The following is a 21,539-nucleotide window of genomic DNA, read 5'->3' as shown; positions in this document are numbered from 1 at the left end:
ATTTGTATAAATGAATATGTCATGTTTTCTTTTTTTGTTTAGTGTTCTGATGGATTTGAAGGGAGGCAAGAAAGAGATATAACCGTGATGATGGAGAAACAATATCAAGAAAGATTGGAAGAAGAAATCGCTAAGGTAGGTTTTATCGTTGATGTGGAACGTGGTCTCTGTTCCCTCTGAGCCTTCAGCAGGCAGACTTTATTAGTGGTATGTAATACATTTTGAGTCATATTTTTTTCTACATAATTTACTCATACATTGTCATATAATCGTATCAATTAAAAGTATTTAAGATTTTGCCTTTTCTGTCTCTCTCTCTGTCTCTCTCTCTCTGTCTCACTGTCTCTATCTGTCTCTCTCCCTGTCTCTCTCTCTCTCTCTGTCTCTCTCCCTCTCTCTCTCTCCAAGGTCTTACTATTTAACCCAAGCCAGCCTAAAACTCATCCTCCTCCCACCCTCCTCCCCAAATCCTGTAATTACAGGTGTGCACCATCACACTTGGCACAAAAATTGGTTTTAAGTTGGTGATATTACTGGTCTTCTCCATCCTGTGAAGGAGTCTGGCCTTCTTTAAAAGTGGTTAAAGCCGGACTGTGATGGTGACCATCCACAGCTCTGTAGACTGTTCCAGTTCTCTTAATTCTCTCACCTTTTCTTGCGTTTTTAACTTTCATTTCATTTTTGGATCATTGTTCTGCTTTTTGAAAGATAATGTTTTGAAGTTATTTTTCTGATCCCCTATTGGGAATACGCTTAAACTTTAAAATTTGATTTTCCTTTTTCCATGAAGATGGCTCTTGACTATTGAAGTTGACGGTTGTTTAATGTCAGACCTCTGGCATTAGCATTCTGATCTTCCGTGTCTCTTCTTGGCTCTGCTAAGGTCTTGGGGACCTTTCCGTCCATTGTGCTTGTTGAATCTTTGCTGTGCTGTCTCCTGTAAATGTTCACAGTCATTATATGAAACATTTCCATCATTGTCTAGGAGCAGTGGTGAGAAAGACAGTCAGCTTTTCACCTGCCATCCGTAGCTCCCTGTTTCTTTGCTTTTGTCTTGGGACTCTTTTTTGTTGTTTTTTTAGTAGGCCCGTGTGTTAAATCACAACTCAACAGAGATGACTGCATTTCTGATCCTCTTGTCTCTACCTCCTGATTACTGAAATGAGAGGCATGTATGTGGCATATGCTCTGTTCATGTGATCTTATGAAATGTCAGTCGTGTGACACGTCCAGTTCATGAGATCTTATGAAAGGACAGGCATGTGACACATGCTCAGTTCATGTGATCTTATGAAATGAGAGGCATGTGACACATGCTCATTTCATGTGATCTCATGAAATGTCAGGCTAGTGTCATATGCTCATTTCATGTGATCTTATGAAATGATAGGCGTGTGTCATATGTTCAGTTCATGTGATCTTATAAAATGACAGGCATGTGACATGTTCAGTTCATGTGATCTTATGAAATGACAGGCGTGTGACATGAGCACACTTCTTTATTGATCTTATGAAATGAATTCAGGGTTCTGTTTCTGCTATGTAATCACTTGCCAGCCCATATTATTGCTTCTTCTTCCCCTTTTTAGAAAATCTATTTTCAAATCAATAATTAATAATTGGTCAATCCATTTGGTTTTTTTTTGAGACAGGATTTCTCCCTGTTGCCTTCACTCTCTTGGAAATTGCTCAATAGACTGTAACATGAGGGCCGGGCTTGTTGGGATTTCTGTCCCGCCCGATATCCCACAGCCAGCAAGCCCAAAGAAAATCACAGAGGTCTCCATAAGTTTATCAAACTGATTGGCCCATTAGCTCAGGCTTCCTGTACCTTAACTCTTGTAGCTTATATTAACTCATTGTTCTTATCTACGTTAGCCACATGGCTGGGTACCTTTCTCAGCTGGGCAGATTACATCTTGCTTCTTCCATTATCTGAACAGGACTGGGGGAAGAGTTTCCTTCTTCCCAGAATAGTTCTGTTCTCATCACCCTGCCTCTACTTCCTGTCTGGTTGACCCACCTGTACTTCCTGCCTGGCCAATCAGCATTTATTCAAAACATGATTGGCAGAATACAGACAATTCTCGCACACCAATAGACCAGGCTGACTTAGCACTCACAGACATCTGACTGCCTCAAGTTCCCCATTGCTGGGATTAATGGTTGCACAAACATCCCCCAGCCTCTTTGCTGCTTTTTGCATTTACCTATAAACATTGATTACAATAATGTATAACAAATCTGTTCTTAATATTTCTTAATAATTCTCAAAATCATATTTCTTAGAAATATGTTTTCTATAGGTAGGCTATGATCAAGTTATAGAGTATGGTTGCATTTTTATAGGCAATTTCTCACCTGTATCTGTCCATATCTCTATGCAAAGAGGAAGAAAAAGGCTGGGAAAAATATTACTAAAAGTTATAACAAACTTTCTTGGAAGAAAGAAATATTAAAACTTTATTATCTAGTTTTGTGGGTTTTTTCTTTTTTGAGAACAACTAAACATTTATTGATTCCTTGTGTTTCTCAGTCATTTTGTTGAGTATGCGCTATACAATTATTGATAATTTATATTTTATTTATCATTTAAATATTAAAATAAATGCTTACAGGCTAAATACCATCACCAGTTTATAGGTCAAATCACTTAATAGTACCACGTATTGATAGATCTAGTTTTACTCAACTACAATTTTAATAACTGATTTCTACATAAAGTGATCATATATCAAATTTTACCTGCACTCGTTTGATCTTTAAGCAATCCTGTGTGGGAGCTACAGAGATTTTTTCCATTTTATTTTATTTATTTTTTATAGCTTTATAAATAATACCATTCAAAATTTGCACTTCCTCCTCTCCTCCCATTTCCCTCCTGCTCCCCAATTCACCCTCCCTCTTCCCCCTCCCGTCCTAAGAGAGGGCAGGTTACCCTGCCCTGTGGGAAGTCCAGGGCCCTTCCCTTTCCATCCAGGCTTAGGAAGGTGTGCATCCAAATAGTCTAGGGTCCCAAACAGCTAGTAAATGTAGTAGAGACAAATCCAAGTGCTATTATCATTTGCTTCTCAGTTGACCCAAATTGTCAGCCACATTCAGAGGGTCCAGTTTGATCACATGCTCCATCAGTCCCAGTCCAGCTGGCTTTGGTGAGCTCCCATTAGATCAGACACACTGTCAAAGTGGATGGACCAACCCCTCGTGGTCCTGACTTCCTTGCTCATCTTCTCCCTCCTTCTGCACTTCAACTGGACCTTGGGAGCTCAGTCCAGTGCTCAAATGTGGGTCTCTGTCTCTATCTCCATCCATTGCCAGATGAAGGTTCTATGGTGATATGCAAGATATTCATCAGTGTGGCTATAGGATAAGGCCAGTTCAGGCACCCTTTCCTTTGCTGCCCAAGGAACAAGCTGTGGACATCTCCTTGGACACCTGGGAACCCCTCTAGAGTCAAGCCTCTTGCCAACCCTAAAATGGCTCACTTAATTAAGACATATTCTTCCCTGCTCCCATATCTGCTTTTCTTCCATCTCAACCATCCCACTGATGTGGGAAGGTCTTCTGTTTTAATAAAGAAACTGCCTTGGCCAGCCCTTAGGTGGGTGGAATAGACAGAACAGGAAAAAGGAAGTGAGGTAGATGGCTCAGACAGTTGCCCCGCCTCTCCTCTCTGGGGCAGACTGCTATGCCTCTCCTCAGGGAGAGAGATGCGATGAAGCCAGCCACCAGGTCAGATGTGCTGAATCTTTCCCGGTAAGACACCATTTGTGGTGTTATACAGATTATTCAATATGGGTTAGTCAAGATGTAAGTAAGAGGCTGAAAATAATGGGCCAGGCAGTATTTAAAAGAATACAATTTGTGTTTTGTTATTTTGGGTTTAAAGCTAGCCGGTGGCCGAGAGCAGGGCGGCGGGAAGCCGCCCGCAGCTCATCACTACAGATCCCACTCTCCCAAGCTCTCCCCAATCCTCCCCTTCTCCCTTCTCTCTCTTCCTCTTCCCTTCCCCCCATCCAACCCTGCACCCATGCTCCCAACTTTTGCCTGGTGATCTTGTCTGCTTCCAGTTTCCAGGAAGATCTATATATGTTTTTCTTTGGGTTCACCTTATTATTTAGCTTCTCTAGGATTGCAAACTGTAGTCTTAATGTCTTTTGTTTATGACTAAAATCGACTAATGAGTGAGTGCATAGCATATTCATCTTTTTGGATCTGGGTTATCTCACTCAGGATAGTGTTTTCTATTTCCATCCATTTGCATGCAAAATTCAAAATGTCATTGTTTTTTACCTCTGACTAGTACTCTAATGTGTAGATGTGCCACACTTTCTTTATCCATTCTTCCATTGAGCAGCATCTAGGTTGTTTCCAGGTTCTCACTATTACAAATAATGCTTCTATGAACATAGTTGAACATATGCTTTTGTAGTATAATTGGGCATCTCTTGGGTAAATTCCCAAGAGTAGTATTGCTGGATCCTGATGTAGGTTGACTCCCAATTTTCTGAGACACCGCCACACTTATTTCCAAAGTGGTTGCACAAGATTGCATTCCCACTAGCAATTGATGAGTGTTTCTTTTACTCCACATCCTCTCCAGCATAGGTTATCATTGGTGTTTTTGATTTTAGTTATTCTGACAGGAGTAAGAGTGTATATCAAAGTTGTTTTGATTTGTATTTCCTTGATCATTAAGGAAGTTGAACATGTCCTTATGTATCTTGGCCATTGAACTTCTTCTGTTGAGAATTCTCTGTTCAGTCCATTATTAATTTTGTTATATAGAATTTTAATGTCTAGTTTCTTGAGTTCTTTATATATTTTGGAGATTAGACGTTTGTTTGGTGTGGGGTTGGTGAAGATCTTTTCCCATTTAGTAAGTTGCCTTTTTGTCTTAATGACTGAGTCCTTTGCTTTACAGAAGCTTCTCAGTTTCGGGCAGTCCCATTTATTAATTGTTGCTCTTATTGTCTGTGCTACTGGGGTTATACGTAGGAAGTGGTCTCCTGTGCCCATGTATTGCAGGCTACTTCCCACTTTCTCTTCTGTCAGGTTCAGTGTGTTCAGATTGATATTGAGATCTTTAATCCATCTGGACTTGAGTTTTGTGCATGGTGATAGATATGGATCCATTTTCATTCTTCTACAGGTTGACATCCAATTATGCCAGCACCATTTGTTAAAGATGCTTTCTTTCTTCCATTGTATAGTTTTAGCTCCTTTGTCAAAAATCTGGTTTCCATAGGTTTGTGGAATAATATCCAGGTCTTTGGTTCAATTCCATTGGTCAACGTCTTTGTTTTTATGCCAATACCAAGCTGTTTTCATTATTGTAGCTCTGTAATAGAGTTTGACGTCAGGGATGGCAATGCCTCTGGAAGTTCCTTGATTGTATAGGATTGTTTTGGCTATCCTGGGTTTTTTGTTTTTCCATATAAAGTTGATTATTGTTCTCTCAAGGTCTGTGAAGAATTTTGGTGGGATTTTGATGGGGATTGCATTGAATCTATAGATTGCCTTTGGTAGAATTGTCAATTTTACTATGTTGATCCTACCAATCCAAGAGCATGGGAGATCCTTCCATTTTCTGGTATCCTCTTCAATTTCTTTCTTCAGAGCCTCAAAATTCTTGACAAATAAATCCTTCACTTCCTTGGTTAGTGTTACCCCAAGATACTTAATGCTATTTGTGGCTATCGTGAAAGGTGATGTTTCTCTGATTTCCCTCTCCACTTCTTTATCCTTTGTGTATAGGAGGGCTACTGATTTTTTTTTTTTTAGTTGATCTTGTATCCTGCCACATCACTGAAGGTGTTTATCAGCTGTAGGAATTCTTTGGTAGAGTTTTTGGGGTCGCTTATGTACACTATCATATCATCTGCAAATAACGAAAGTTTGACTTCTTCCTTTCCAATTCGAATCCCCTTGATCTCCTTATGTTGTCTTATTGTTATTGCTAGAACTTCAAGCACTATATTGAAGAGATATGAAGAGAGTGGATAAACTTTTCTTATTCCTGATTTTAGTGGAATGGCTTTGACTTTCTCTCCATTTAATTTGATGTTAGTTGTCAGCTTGATGTATATTGCTTTTATGATCCTTGTATCCCTAATCTCTCCAAGGCCTTTATTATAAAGGGGTGTTAAATTTTGTGAGATGCTTTTTCAGCATCTAATGAAATGATCATATGGTTTTTTCTTTCAGTTTATTTATATGATGGATTACATTGATAGATTTTTGTATGTTGAACCAGCCCTGCATCTCTGCAATGAAGCCCACTTGATCATAATGGATGATTTTTTTTTTTTGACGTGTTCTTGGATTCGATTTGCCAGTATTTTATTGAGAATTTTTGCATCGATGTTCATGAGTGAGATTGGTCTGTAATTCTCTTTCTTGGTTGAGTCTTTGTGTGGTTCTGGTATCAGGGTAACTGTAGCTTCATAAAAAGAGTTTGGTAATGACTATTCTGTGTCTATTATGTGAAACACATTAAGGAGTATAGGTATTAGCTCTTCTTGGAAGTTCTGGTAGAATTCTGCATTAAAACCATCTGGTCGTGGGGTTTTTTTGTTTTGGAGGTTTTTGATGACAGCTTCTATTTCCTCGCAATTTGTAGGTCTATTTAAATTGTTGACCAGGTCTTGATTTAATTTTGGTATATGGTACTTATCTAAAAAAGTGTCTATTTCTTTTACATTTTCCAATTTTGTCTCATACAGGCTTTTGTAGTAAGACCTAATGATTCTCTGAATTTCCTGTGTCTATTGTTAGGTTCCCCTTTTCATTTCTGATCTTGTTAATTTGCATGTTCTTTCTCTGCCTTTTGATTAATATAGATAAAGGTTTGTCAGTCTTGATTTTCTCATATAACCAGCTCTTTGTTTTATTGATTCTTTGGATTGTTTTCTGTGTTTCTATTTTGTTGATTTCAGCCCTCAGTATGATCATTTACAATCTTCTAATCCTCCTGGGTGAGTCTGCTTCTTTTTTTTTCTATAGCTTTCAGGTGTTCTGTTAAGTCTCTAATGTGTGCTTTCTCTGTTTTCTTTATGTGGGCACTTAGTGCTATGAACTTTCCTCTTAGCATTGCTTTCATAGTGTCCCATAGGTTTGGGTATGTTGTGTCTTCATTTTGGTTGATTTCAAGAAAGACTTTAATTTCTTTTATTTCTTCCTTGACCCAGGTGTGGTTCAGTAGTTGACTGTTCAGTTTCCATGAGTTTGTAGGCTTTCTGGGGGTGGTATTGTTCTTAAATTCTAACTTTACTCCATGGTTATCTGATAAGACACAGGTGGTTACTCCAATTTTTTTTTTTTGTATCTGTGAATGTTTGCTTTGTCACCAAGTATGTGATCAGTTTTCGAGAAGGTTCCATGAGGTGCTGAGAAGAAGGTATATTCTTTCCTGTTTGGGTGGAATTTTCTATAGATGTCTGTTAAGTCCATTTGATTCATTACATCTGTTAGTTCTCTTATTTCTCTGTTAAGTTTCTGTCTGTTTGACCTGTGAATTGGTTAGAGAGGAGTGTTGAAATCTCCTAATATTTGTATGTGGGGTTTGAGTTCTAGTAATGTTTCTTTTACATATGTGGGTACTTTTATATTAGGAGCATAGATATTCAGGATTGAGACTTCATCATAATGAATTGTTCCTGTTATGAGTATAAAGTGTCCTTCTCTATCTCTTCTGATTGATTTTAGTTTGAAATCAATTTTTTTAGATATTAGTATATCCACACCTGCTTGTTTCTTAGTTCCCTTTGATTGGAAAACCTTATCGCAACCCTTTACTCTGAGGTAGGGTCTGTCTTTGAGCTTGAGGTGTGTTTCTTGTAAACAGCACAATATTGGATCCTGTTTTCGTATCCATTCTCTTAACATGTGCCTTTTTATAGGGGAATTGAGTCCATTGATATTAAGTGATATTAATGACCAGTGGTTGTCATCTCTGGGTTTGTTTTTTTGTTGTTGTGTTTTTTTTTTTTTTTGGTGGTAGTGTTTGTGTATTTCCCTTCTTTGAGTTGTGCTGGTGGAGGGTTATCAGTTGTCTTTGCTATTGACGGTGTTTTCGGCTTCCTTGGGTTAAGGTTTTCCTTCCAGTATTTTCTGTTAAGTCTGGGTTTGTGGATACATATTGATTAAATCTGTTTTTGTGATGGAATATCTTGTTTTCTCCATTGATTGTGGAAGAAAGCTTTGCTGGGTTTCGTAGTCTGGGCTTTCATCCATGGTCTCTTAGTGTCTGTAGCACATCTATCCAAGACGTTCTGGCTTTCATGGTTTCCACAGAGATGTCAGGTGTAATTCTGATAGGTTTAACTTTATATGTTACTTGACCTTTTTCCTTTGCAGCTCTTAATATTCTTTCTTTATTCTGTATATTTTTTGTTTTGAGTATTATATGGTGAGGATAGCTGGTATCCCAGATTTCCTGGATGTTTTGTGTTAAGAATTTGTTGATATGCTGTTTTCTTTGATCAATGCATCTATTTCTTCTATAGTATCTTCAGCGCCTGAGATTCTTTCTTCTATCTCTTGTATTCTCTTGGTTATACTTGTCTCTGTAGTTCATGTTCTTTTACCCAGATTTTCCATATCCAGCTATCCCTCAGTTTGTGGTTTTTTTTATTAACTTCATTTAGGTCTTCAAGTCTTGAACTGTTTCCTTTACCTGTTTGATTGCTTTTTCTTGGCTTTCTTGGGTATCTTTGAGGGATTTATTAATTTCTTCTGACTTTTTATTTGTCTTCTCTTCCATTTCTTTAAGGGAGTTTTTCACTTCCTGTTTAAGGGCTTCCATCATTTTCATAAGGTTATGTTTAAAGTCGATTTCTTCTACTTCTTCTGCGTTAGGGTGTTCAAGTCCTCCTGTTACATGTTCACTGGATTCTAGTGTTATCATGTTACTTTTGAGGTTGTTGGAGGAATTCTTGCATTGGCGCCTGCCCATCTCTTCCTTCAAATGTTTCCAGGAGAGTCTTGGCATCTTGGTCCAATCTTTGCAGTGAATGACTGTGTACTTGGGAGTTTTTCTATGTCTGCCTTCTCTTAGGTCCCCATCGCCTTTAAGCAGGCTGTGCTGGGGGATCTAAGGACCCCAGAGATGAAAAGGAGTGCTTGGGGGCAAGGGAGAAGGGGGTAAAAAAAAGCTAGAAGCTGGGAGCATGCCCTGCTGGATAGCCAGAAAAGTTTAGGGAATTGGTGGGGGCCTGGATTTTGTTCCCCGGGACCATCTGGCTGGACTGCCACTCACTCACCATGCTGGATCTAGTTTTGTGTTTTTTAACAGAACACTTCTTGCTTTTGTTTGTTAGAATCCTTTTTTATTTATTTTTAAATTTTGGAGTTCCTGTACATTAATCATGTGGACATTCAGTTCATTGTATAATCTATCCATGACTTTATTCTAGGATTTCTTGTCACTCAGAAGCACAAGACCAGGCTTTTTCTTTTTATTGCAAATAGATTTTTTTTTCTTACATAATTTATCTTGATTATGGTTTGCTCTCCCTCTACTCCTCCCAGCTGCTCACCACCTCCCCTTCCATCAAAACCACTCCCGTTCTGTCTCTCCTTAGAATAGAACAGGCTTCTAAGAGATAACAACCAAACATAATAAAATATAGTAAGATAAGATATAACCTAATACATGAAATTGGACAGAACAATCAAACAAGAAAACGAACCAAGAGAGGCACAATAATCAGAAAGGTGCTCTCACTCACACACTCAGGAGTCCTGTAAAGTACACTAAACTAGAAGCCATAGTATAGAGAGGCAAAGGACCTGCTTCAGGCTCTGTAGGTTCATGTGAGCTTTGTTCATGTTGATTGAGAAGGGCTTTTTCTTTTATTTCTTGTGGCCTCCTCAGTACCCTCTGGCTCTTCCATCTTTTCTTCCTCCTCTTTATCATAGTTCCCTGAGTTCTGAGGGGAGGGATTTGAGAGACATCTCATTAGAGCTGAGTGTTTCAGTTGTCTGGCTGTGGGTCTCTATATCTGTTCCCATCTGCTTGTGGAGGGAGCTTCTCTGAAGACCACTGAGAAGGCACTGATACATGAGTACAGCAGAGTTTCTAGGCGTCGTTTTGTTGCTTTCACAGTTGTTTGTTTGTTTGGTGTTTTTTTTTATTTTGTAGTTGTTGTTTTGGTTTTAGAAGAGCAGTGTTTTGTTTTACCCTGGGTCCCTGGGCTTTCTAGTCTCAGGCTCTTGGCTACCCAAGCAGTACTGATTTGGGTTGAGGATGGGCTTTTTAAAATCTATATACTCTTAAGTAATAATGAGCTTTTTCACTTCCACCTGCTGTTTAAGAATTGAGTTGAATTGATCTTTTTGTTGTCTCCTTCATTCCTTTAGGTCATCGTGTCGATGAGCATAGCATTTGCTCAGCAGACAGAGCTCACTAGACTATCCCAGGGTAAAGCACACTCTCCACAGTCAGAGCAAGCATGCACTCCGTGTTCGCAAGAACACCCTTTCAGTGACATCACTTCACAGGCTCAGCTTGATCCACAGAGTCCTCTGGGGATCGACAGGAATTTGAAAGGACAATTTAAACCACTTAGCAATGAATTAGAAGAACATAAGAAAGAAGTTCCTCTGTGTAATCATGAGAATCTTGAAGATGAATCCCTAAAGTTAAAGGACCAGGGGCTGACTATTTCACAGAATCTACTTTCCAAAGATGAAACAATCACTGTTCTACAAAGTGTAAGTATGGCTTCTAGGATATGTTTTAAAATGCACAAAGTTCATAAAAGCATATGTGGTTTCTTCACTATTAATCCATTATCAGTAGTGTTGTTTTGGGACAAAGAGTGTGGAGTCCAGGTTGAGTAGTCCTCACATTGTTGTAGTTTAGTAATGATAAAGCATATAGTTAAATGACGTTAGTCCTATGAAATGAGCAAGTCTATTCGCCCCACAGACATTGCACATAGCAGTGAGGTGGCTCAGTCCCCAAACCTAATACACTGAGTTTAATCCCCGAGACTCACCTGGTGTATGGACAGGACAGTTGTCCTGTGCTATGTGCTCATGTGCATGCGTGTTTCTCTCTCTCTCTCTCTCTCTCTCTCTCTCTCTCTCTCTCTCTCTCTCTCTTTCTCTCTCTCTCTCTGTCTGTCTCTCGCTCTCTCTCTCGCTCTTCCTCCCTCTCTCCCTCTCTCTATCAAACACACTCACAGAGTCATGTAATAAAAGCACTGTACTGAATTTTTAAACAATACAAACCATAAGTTACAACTGTCTTAACTTTGTTTCAGTTAAAGATTGTCCTGTAATGGGACAATATCTATGACTGAAATATTTGCTCCGTTACATATAAGAACATGTAAGGAAATAGTCACCAGTGTAAGAAAATAATTTAAAACATTTTGCTGTCTAGGTCCTAATTGTCTTTTACTTTGTGTACTCACAAATAGACCTGTTTCCTCAACAGTTTGCTGTCTTAATGGACAGAAATAAATCCTACTTCCCCTAAAATTATTTGAAGTCAAATTTATTATTAAGGTCCAAGATCGTTTCTTTACTGAGGAGAAGATCAATAAAGCTGCCATCTCATTAGTTGCTGTTTCTTCAAGGATGCTCATGGATCCACTAGCAAGCGGACGTGTTCTGAGTCAGAGGGCCAATATATGATAGCGTCTTAGGAAGACATTCTCGGAAATGCTCTATAGCCGCTGTGTAATGTAGATTTAATAAATGAATCTCCTGTTTCATAAGTACAGCTTTAAGATTAAAAAGAATCTTCATTTCCCCGCACAACATGTCAAGAAGAATAATGGAGTCCTGGCTTCATTAAAAGTAGAGGAAATACTGAATATCTTTTTTTTTTTTTTTTTTTTTTTTTTTTTTGGTTTTTCGAGACAGGGTTTCTCTGTAGCTTTAGAGCCTGTCATATATCTTATATCTCTTATTTTTCTCCTTTACAATTATAGTTTAGGTAAACTAACTGATAGGTATTTCCCTCCTCCTGGAAAATAACAGGTTATGGTAGTTAACTTAATATCATTGTTGAATTCTCGTTAAAAGGAATACGAATACATTTTTAAGAACAATTTAGGCTTTATTTTATAATAAGATAAAAATTCAGGTGTCCTATGTATTCAGTAGAAATGCTTTCAGATTGATAGAAAATGTCAGTAGTGGCAAATTTTCACAGTTCGTGTGTGGCTGAACTATTTGTTTCTACTGATAAAGATTCATGATGAAGTATCAGATATGGAGACTTCTAGACAGTTGGAAGATATGCGTCAAGAACTTGTACGCCAGTATGAAGAACACCAGCAGGCAACAGAACTGATGAGACAGGCTCACGTGCAACAGATGGAGAGACAACGAGAAGACCAGGAGCAGCTACGAGAGGAGATTAAGAGGCTCAATGAGCAGTTAGCCGAGGTTGGCTCTGAGAATCCCTTTTCTCCCCAACTAAAATAACTGTCTTTATGTAACCGTTTTTAAAACTTCAAAGTTGTTTTGCCAGATCTGAAAATAATTAGGAGTGTTTAGCAGCAGAGTTACCCCGTAGCCAACAGTCCACAGCCTACAGGCATGTCTGACTCTGTCTGTAGAGTTCATTGTCATGCCATCGGACATATAAAGGACGTGCAGCAGATGCCTCGTCAGCTTGGGCAGTCTGCGCTTAGGTGCGTGCTAATGCAGCTCTCACCCATAGTCAGGTTACCTCTGAGAATCCGGCAGTTAGCAGTCACAGGCGCACATCTGTCTGTCTGTAATCCACCTCGCTAATCAACGTAAATCTGGGTAGCATGCTTCTGGAACTTTGTCTAGGGAAACATTTCTTGGTGATTTATAAAAATGCAGCACTCTTAACCCTTTTTCGACTAAACTTAAAAATTCTTTGGTGTTCGGAAGCTATATTCTTACATTTACATACCATTATTTTTCTTGTTGTCATTTTTTCAATGTCTTTGGTAACTATTTACTAAGACAAAATATTTAAAATATTTAAAGAAATTTGCCTTATTTTCACAGCATAGAAACGCTGAGAAAGAGAATATAAATGTAAGTATTTTTTTTATCCAATTTTGTTATCAATTTAAATTTTGTCTTGAATTTTTCATTTGATTTTAGTATAGTGATAATTGATTGCATCATCTGTTCTGTTCCTTTCTCTCCTTGGGTGTACCCCGTGTGCCCTCCCTTCCCACTCTCAAATTGATGGCCTTTTTCTTTCTTATTGTAACATTACACACAAACACACACACACACACACACACATATGAAATCAGTTCCAGTGCCCTGATCTTACTGCTGTAGGAAGCAGGACAGGCTATCTTTTGTCCAGTGTTCAGGAATTCCTGAAATCCCAGGTCATGGTGCTGCTGGATGGGTCCTCATCTGGCAGGTGTCATACCTTCTATAAAAGCTTTTTGCATAGTGCATGATTTCCCAATCTGCAGCAGAGCTCTGTTCTTCATCTGCATTCTGAGACGATAACGATCATTGCTCTCTCATTCTGTGCATCAAGGACAGAATCATAACTACCTTCTGCATCCTCTTGCACTCCACATGAATTATTTGTTTGAAAGAAATTTACATAAGTGGGCATGGATTGTTGTCCTGTGAGTGAGATGGAGGCTGCCCCCAGGCATAGCAGGGTTTCTCTTGCAAGAAAGACAAATGGCAGGCCAAGAGGAAGAATTGAGGTGGTATGGGAAAGTGGAGACCTTTGTGCCTGCTGCCAGTGCCTCTCAAGTCCATCTCTGAAGGGGAGGACAAGGACCCTAGCCAGCACCTAGAGACCAAGGAGCACTGACAGTTCCATAAGCCCCAGGTTCCAAAGAAGCTAGAGCAAACCTGTGTGGGACCCAGAACCCATTTCCAGACCACCCTCCACCCCTGTGGACGTGGCCTAGAAGTTCTTTCATGGTGATAGACCTAAAAGCCCCCATGTTTGAAGTCTAAAACTCAAAGCAAATGTGAGGTGCCTGAGTCTCAGGAGGAAAAGGTGAATGTTGGTCTATGCTGCCCAAAGATGCTGTAGACTGAACATCGCGGGAACTGGGGACATTGCAGATGCTGACAAACACCTTGACTTGAGTGTGTGGCTGTTTGGACCCTCCTCACTGAATACTTGGTGTTAGGAGAACATCTTGATCATGTTGCTGTCCTGGATTGAGTGACAGAGTAGCTCATATGTGAGATGAGCATCATGGGAACACTGCTGATTATGGCCCAGATCCACTGACTTTACTTCTGCGTCAGACAACCAGGGCATTGTGTCCCACTGTGATCATGCAACACCACTTAAGTTCTTCCACTTCCTTCTGGCTCCAGCTTTAGAGAGCTGGTTTGATACCTATGTGAATGAGTCAATAGGGAAGATCATAACAGCTCTAAAGTCTTGGGCAGAACAGCAGCAGAGGCAAGAAAAGGCCAAGCCCACCTGACATGAACTTCTGCGCTCCATAGACTAGTATCCTGAGCCAGAGACAGCAATGCCTGAGATGACCCATAAGGACTAGTAGATGGCTCAGCAGGCTGAGGCACCTGCCAAAGACCCGAGTTTGATCTCCAGAAAACACATAGTAGAAGAAGAAAATATAACCCCACCTGTTGAACTTTTGACTTTAACGTGCCTACAGTGACATACATGTGTACACACATAGTCACAAAATGAATAAATGTAAAACAGCACATTAAAACAAAACTGACCCATTAAAAAAGAAATTCACATATGAAATACTTCGATGCTATGAATGTCTCTACATTTCAGGAAATGCCTATGTTTGGTGTGCTGACAAACTTTCCTTGTATTTGTGGAAAATTGGATCATATAACTAACTACAAAGAAGAAGAAAAAATATTAACCAAGAATAGTGATCCCAACTTGACCTTTAACTTAAAGGAAGCGTAATCTTATTTTAAGTACCCTTAATTTGTCTTAGAATAGCTTATTATAAGTATAAATGTCTTTTTTCCTATTCACAGTAGCAAGTATATTTTATTAGAATTATTAGAATTGATGTTTTTAATTAAAAACAGCTGAAATTTGATTTTTGTTTAAAAGTATGCAGAAGTTTGGTAAGATGATATTTTAGAAACATTTTGAGATTAAGAGCATATAAGTAGGTGGTAATACAATTTGTACAAATGAATATGTCATGTTTTCCTTTTTCGTTTAGTGTTCTGATGGATTTGAAGGGAGGCAAGAAAGAGATATATCCATGGTGATGGAGAAACAATATCAAGAACGATTGGAAGAAGAAATTGGTAAGGTAGGTTTTATCGTTGATGTGGAACGTGGTCTCTGTTCCCTCTGAGCCTTCATCAGGCAGACTTTATTAGTGGTATGTAATACATTTTGAGCAATAAGATTCCTATATAATTTATTCGTACATTGTCAGATCATCGTATCAATTAAAAATATTTAAGATTTTGCCTTTATCTCTCTCCCTCTATCTCCTTCTCTCTTTCTCTTTCCCTCTCTTTCTGTTCTCTCTCTAGCTCTCTAACAGTTTCTCCCTCCCTCTCTCTCTCTCTCTCTCTCTCTCTCTCTCTCTCTCTCTCTCTCTCTCTCTCTCTCTCTCTCTCTCTCTCCCTTGACAAGTTCTTACTATTTAACCCAGGCCAGCCTAAAACTCATCCTCCCAGCAATTACAGGTGTGCACTATCACACCTGGGACAAGAATAGGTTTTAAGTGGTACATTCTGTGGCTATTACTGGTCTTACCCATCCTTATAAAGGAACTTGGCCTTCTTTAAAAATGCTTCAAGCTGGGTGGTAGCGCTCACCTTTAATTCTAGATCTGGGGATTCAGAGTCAGGCCTATCTCTGTGAATTAGAGGCCAGCCTGGTCTACAAGAGACAATTATAGGCCAGTCTTCAAAGCTATAGAGAAAAGCTGTCTCTAAAACCAAAAGAAACAAATGAATGAATGGATGGATAAATAAATAGATTTAAAAATTGGTTAAAGTCAGGAAAGAAGGTTGTTGATTCTTTTTATATATCTCCACTCAAAGCAGTTACAACTTGAGATGCTGAGAGAAGATTGCCTCTGAACTTGTCTCCTGGAAGGAGTTAGATCAATGTTATGTTTGCTTGTCTTTGAATCTTAAGTTATTGTGCTCAGAGCCCATCATTTAGACTCAAATATTCACCACACTAGACTACATTATAGTCCCATTCTTTTTTTTCTTTTTTTTTCTTTCTCATGGTTTATTTTTTTTTTATATTTAAAAATTTCCATCTCCTTCCCTCCTCCTCCCCCTCCCTCCGCTCCTCCTCCCCCTTCCCGCCCCTCCTTCTCCCCCTTCCCTCCCCTTCCCTCCACCCATACCTCCCCTCCCTCCCTCTCAAGGCCAAGGAGCCATCAGGGTTCCCCACTCTATGCTAAGTCCAAGGTCCTCCCAACTCCCCCCAGGTCCAGGAAGGTGATCGACCAAGCTGAGAAGGCTCCCACAGAGCCCGTCCATGCAGAAGAATCAGAGCCCAGCGCCAATGTCCTTTGCTTCTCAGTCAGCCCCCGCTGTTGGCCACATTCAGAGAGACGGGTTTGGTCGCATGATCCATCAGTCCCATTCCAACTGAAGTTGGTGATCTCCCTTTATCCCATGGATAAAGATGTCCCACCGTCTCCATGAGTGAACGCACCCCTCACATTCCTGACTTTCTCCCTCATGTTCTCGCTCCTTCTGCTCCTCATCAGGACCTTGGGAGCTCAGTCCAGTGCTCCAATGTGGGGCTCAGTCACCTTCCCCATCTGTCGCCAGCTGGAGGTTCCCTCACGGTCCTGACTTTCTTTCTCATGTTCTCCCTCCTTCTGCTCCTCATCAGGACCTTGGGAGCTCAGTCCGGTGCTCCAATGTGGGGCTCTGTCATTTTCTTCATCTATCGTCAGGTGGAGGTTCTATGGTGATATGCAAGAAATTCATCAGTATGGCTATAGGAACTGGCCTTTTCAGGCTCCCTCTCCTCAGCTGCCCAAGGAACTAACTGGGGGCGTCTCCCTGGAAACCTGGGAACCCCTCTAGGGTCAAGTCTCTTGACAAATTTGGGATCCTTGAGAAGATATAAGAAGGTGAACTCCCAAAAAAAGATATAGTAATCCTCCTGGATATTGGAAGTAGACACGATCGCCAGGCAAAATTGGGAACTTGAGGGGTGGGCGAGACTGGGCCAAGGGAAGATGGGGAGAGAAAAATGTGAAGGGGAGAATGGGGGGAGCTCGGAGGAATGGGATGCTCGGTATATAGGAAGGGTGGATATGGGAGCAGGGAAGCATATATCTTAATTTAAGGAGTCCCATTCTTTTATCTTAGTATTTTCTTTCAAAATCCATATATTCATTTGCATTTTAGAATTGGAATCATTGAATTACAAGTTATTTACTCCTTTTTAAAAATAACTTCCTATTCCAAAATAACAATCTAAGTGGTAAATATGTATTTGTAAAAGAAAGACAATTGATAAAATGTAAAGAAAATACATTAGATGCTAGTGTTAGATGAAGAATCAGGGATATAGTTACACTCTAAATGAAGACTCTTATTTATTGTGTGAGTGGAATAAATGGTTCTTGGAGATCCTGGTGAAAAGTTACTCAAGGTTTATGAGTGTCAAGCAAGCATTGTGTGATTCTTATGGTAATGCAAGTCTTCTCTTGCTTTTAGTACTTACAAAGATTCTCAATTAGAATATTATATAAGGGTGTCAAAGTTAACATGAGATTTGCTATTGGATATGTTATACTTCAAATCTGTGAGCTTGGAAAAGTTACTTAAATTACTGTTGTCAGTTTTCTCAGTGTAAAGGGAAGATCACAGAAATTCTTGTGGGGATCAAATGAGCAACTGCATAAAACGCTCCTGCAGACCAGTTGGCACATAAAGTTCTCAGCTGTAATCAGCTGGAAAGAGAGGATGCAGCGAACTTAGTGGATGTTGCCTAGAAGGAATCCCAAGTCTGTGCCTACTGTTTCTTGTTCACAGTGTAAAATCCATGATTACTTTCTTATATCAGCATTTATATTTATCTTCATTGTCAGATTGTTTAGATTTAGAATCACCCAGTAGGTTGGTGTGTCTGAGGATGTCACCAGATATGAGTGACTGCAGAGACTCTGGATATAGTCTTATAGGAAGCCTGGACAGAGTAAGAAGTGAAAAGGAGAAAGCCAACCCAGTGTGTGCATTGCCTGTCTCTGCTTCCATACGTTCCATGATGTACACAACTTTTGTCACAGACTTGGCCACTGTGGTGGTTTACTCAACCAGTTAGAGTCAAGCAGTACTGAACTTAACTCTGGAATTAAGCGTTCAAAGACTTGGTTCCTTCTTCGTTTTGTCTCTGTCGGGTCTGTTAGTCACAGATCTCCTATTAGGCCAGGAAGAGCAGTCTAATACACATGGACAGTTTCTTCTGAAGTATATTGTATTTTGTTTGTTTTTAAACTTGCTGTGTATGTTGAATGTGGTGGAGGTGAAGCATGCTGAGTGACTACCGACTACACTCCAGCTCTGTAAATTGTTCTAGTTCTCTTAATTCTCTCACCTTTTCTTGCGTTTTTAGCTTTCATTTCATTTTTGGATCATTGTCCTGCTTTTTGAAAGATAATGTTTTGAAGTTATTTTTCTGATCCCCTATTGGGAATACGCTTAAACTTTAAAATTTGATTTTCCTTTTTCCATGAAGATGGCTCTTGACTATTGAAGTTGACGGTTGTTTAATGTCAGACCTTTGGCATTAGCATTCTGATCTTCCGTGTCTCTTCTTGGCTCTGCTAAGGTCTTGGGGACCTTTCCGTCCATTGTGCTTGTTGAATCTTTGCTGTGCTGTCTCCTGTAAATGTTCACAGTCATTATATGAAACATTTCCATCATTGTCTAGGAGCAGTGGTGAGAAAGACAGTCAGCTTTTCACCTGCCATGCATAGCTCCTTGTTTCTTTGCTTTTGTCTTGGGACTCTTTTTTGTTGTTTTTTTAGTAGGCCCGTGTGTTAAATCACAACTCAACAGAGATGACTGCATTTCTGATCCTCTTGTCTCTACCTCCTGATTACTGAAATGAGAGGCATGTATGTGGCATATGCTCTGTTCATGTGATCTTATGAAACGAAAGGCTGTGACACATTTTCAGTTCATGTGATCTTATGAAATGAGAGGCATGTGACACATGCTCAGTTCATGTGATCTTATGAAATGAAATGAGCGCAGGGTTTCGATCCCACTGGGTAAGCACTTGCCAGCCCATATCATTGCTTCTTTTTTCTCTTTTTAGAAATGTATTTTTAAATTACTAATTAATAATTGATAAATCAATTTTTTGAGACATCGTTTCTCCATGTAGCCCTGCCTGTTCTGGAATTTGCTCTGTAGACCTGGCTGGCCTCATACTCAGAGATCTGGCAGCCTTTCCCTTCTGAGTGGTGGGATTAAAGGTGTGTAAACCATCACCCAGCCTCTTGACTTCTTTTTTACATTTATAAACCTTATTTCAGTGTTCTCTTCTTAATGTGGAGAAAGACTGTGGCCAGATTCAATTCAGAGGATTAAAGCAAAAGCTACTTTGAAAGTCTTGACCATTAGTTAGAAAATGCTGCCAATGTTTTGCTGCATTGTATTATTCTTATTTTTATTTATTTCTTTTGATTTTACATTTCGATAGAACCATGGTTTCCTCTCCCTCCTCCCAGTCCTCTGCCTCCCCCCAACCCTGCACCCATCCTCTCCTTCTCTATTTCTCTTCAGAATAGGGTAGGTCCCCATAGATGTCTACCAGCCATGGCATATTAAATTGCAGTGAGACTAGGCCCCTCCTCTCCCATTAAGGCTGGAGGAGGCAATCCAGTAGGAGGAAACGGTCTCAAAAGCAGGCAACAGAGTCAGAGAAAGGTCTTACTTCCACTGTTAGGAGTCTCACAAGATGACAAAGCTAAACAACTGTAGACATATATGCAGCGAGCCTATGTCAGTCTCATGCAGGCACCCTGGTTCTTGATTCAGTCTCTGTGAGTGCCTTTGAGCCCACGTAGTTGATTCTGTGGGTTGTCTTGGCAGTGTCCTGACCCCTCTCACTCCTACAATCCTATATCCCCATCTTTCACAGTATTCCCCTAGTGATTGACTGTGTGTCTCTGCATCTGCTTCCATTGTAGCTAGGTGAAGTCTCTGTGATGACCATTGGGCTAGGCACACATTATGAGTATAGTGGGTGTAGCCAACCAACGACTGGTCCAGTCTGAGACCAACCATGAGAGGAAGCTCACCCCTGATGCTGTCTGGAGTGCCAGAACTAGAAGCAAGCTGGCCCAGAGACCTAGGCTAAACCAAATACTGCTGACCGAAAAAAAAAAGTATTATTCAACTAATCCTTTTCTCTTTTCACATCTTACTGTAATGGCATATGTTCCAGAGGACTGCCTAGAACATCACTAAATTCTTTCGTTCTTGGGGAACATAGCCACCTAAGGGGCTATTTTGGTAGGTGAAGGAGTCAGGGGATTGTTGGGACAGAAGCAGCATAATGTGTGTTTAAAGGGCTTGTTCTATCTGTAGTTGAACATAATTTGATTCAAATCACTGATCTAATATTGATTAGATATGACCTTGATATTGTTTGTGATCTTTGTACTCAAATTTTCTGGGCGAGTGGTTGTGATACCACAATATTCTTCAAGTGAGTAATAGAGTTTGACTGCTAGACAGGACTATTCAGATATGAAAATCATGGTGAGGTGTGATGTTAACTCTTAGGAGAGGAGCTGAAGAATGCAGAGCTCAAACCCACCTTCCATCATGTATTTGTGTTTTAGGGTCACATCATGTAGTCTTGTTTTGTGTTCTCATTTCTTTCTTAGTTTCCTTACTCATTATATTGAAACATTAGCAGTGTCTACCTTATGTCTTAGACTGATCAGTGAATGAAATAATACAGGTTTTTAAGAACTGATTGAAGGTGTTTCTGTTGTTCTTGGTGGCGCTATTACAGCATTATTTCTATCAAAACACAACACTCACCTCAGGAGAACACAGCATATGGAAAGGCGTAGGCTAGTTAGAACCAAGTTCAAGACAGATTAAATCACAGTTTAATCTGTGTGGGCTAGACCACAGTTTTCGAAAGCTAAACGTCGGACTCCAGGCATAATCTCGCCCAGAGTTCATGACAGCCATCTGTCCTAACTGCAGATGCCCTGTGGACATAGAACTTGATATAAAACTATTGAAGCATTTGGTTCTGAGAGGCTTAAGGCCTTGTCAGAATTTGTATGTACCTGTGCTAGGGGAAATAGACAGCGATTCAGGGTCTTAATTGTAGTGGAAAGTCAGAACCATGTATGTAATTAATCCTCCTTACCATAAAACCAGGTAGCCCGCTGACAGAGTTTCTTGCAGGGTAGTGAGAAAGGATGTGGATGGTAATATAATTACAAAGACTCCATCGTAAGCTGCTTAAAATAGCATAATGGAGCCATGTGAGGTGCAGTGGTGTTCTTCTGTAATCCCAAAGCTGTGGAAGACTGAGGCAGGATTACTGCTTCCTGGCCAGTTTGTGCTACAAAGTAGGT

At 39.9% G+C, this 21,539-nt stretch overlaps 1 protein-coding gene across 7 annotated transcripts in view; it reads left to right on the top strand.

Moving 5' to 3' along the window:
• Window positions 1–21,539, top strand: part of Akap9 (A-kinase anchoring protein 9) — a 131,973-nt gene that overhangs the window by 45,729 nt on the left and 64,705 nt on the right. For 6 of the 7 annotated variants that reach the window (XM_038315468.1, XM_038315466.1, XM_038315465.1 and 3 more), the window contains 5 exons: window positions 43–135; window positions 10,363–10,716; window positions 12,208–12,405; window positions 13,003–13,032; window positions 15,156–15,248. The exons of the other annotated variant lie outside the window; for it this stretch is intronic. In XM_038315468.1, coding sequence (XP_038171396.1) covers window positions 43–135; window positions 10,363–10,716; window positions 12,208–12,405; window positions 13,003–13,032; window positions 15,156–15,248 — 768 coding nt within the window. The remainder of the gene's footprint in view (window positions 1–42; window positions 136–10,362; window positions 10,717–12,207; window positions 12,406–13,002; window positions 13,033–15,155; window positions 15,249–21,539) is intronic. 7 annotated transcript variants of the gene reach the window in all.

Source organism: Arvicola amphibius, chromosome 18 (assembly GCF_903992535.2).
Source record: "Arvicola amphibius chromosome 18, mArvAmp1.2, whole genome shotgun sequence".
Lineage (NCBI taxonomy): Eukaryota > Metazoa > Chordata > Mammalia > Rodentia > Cricetidae > Arvicola > Arvicola amphibius.
Note: the sequence above shows the minus strand (reverse complement) of the source record. Positions and strands in the feature narration are given on the sequence as shown.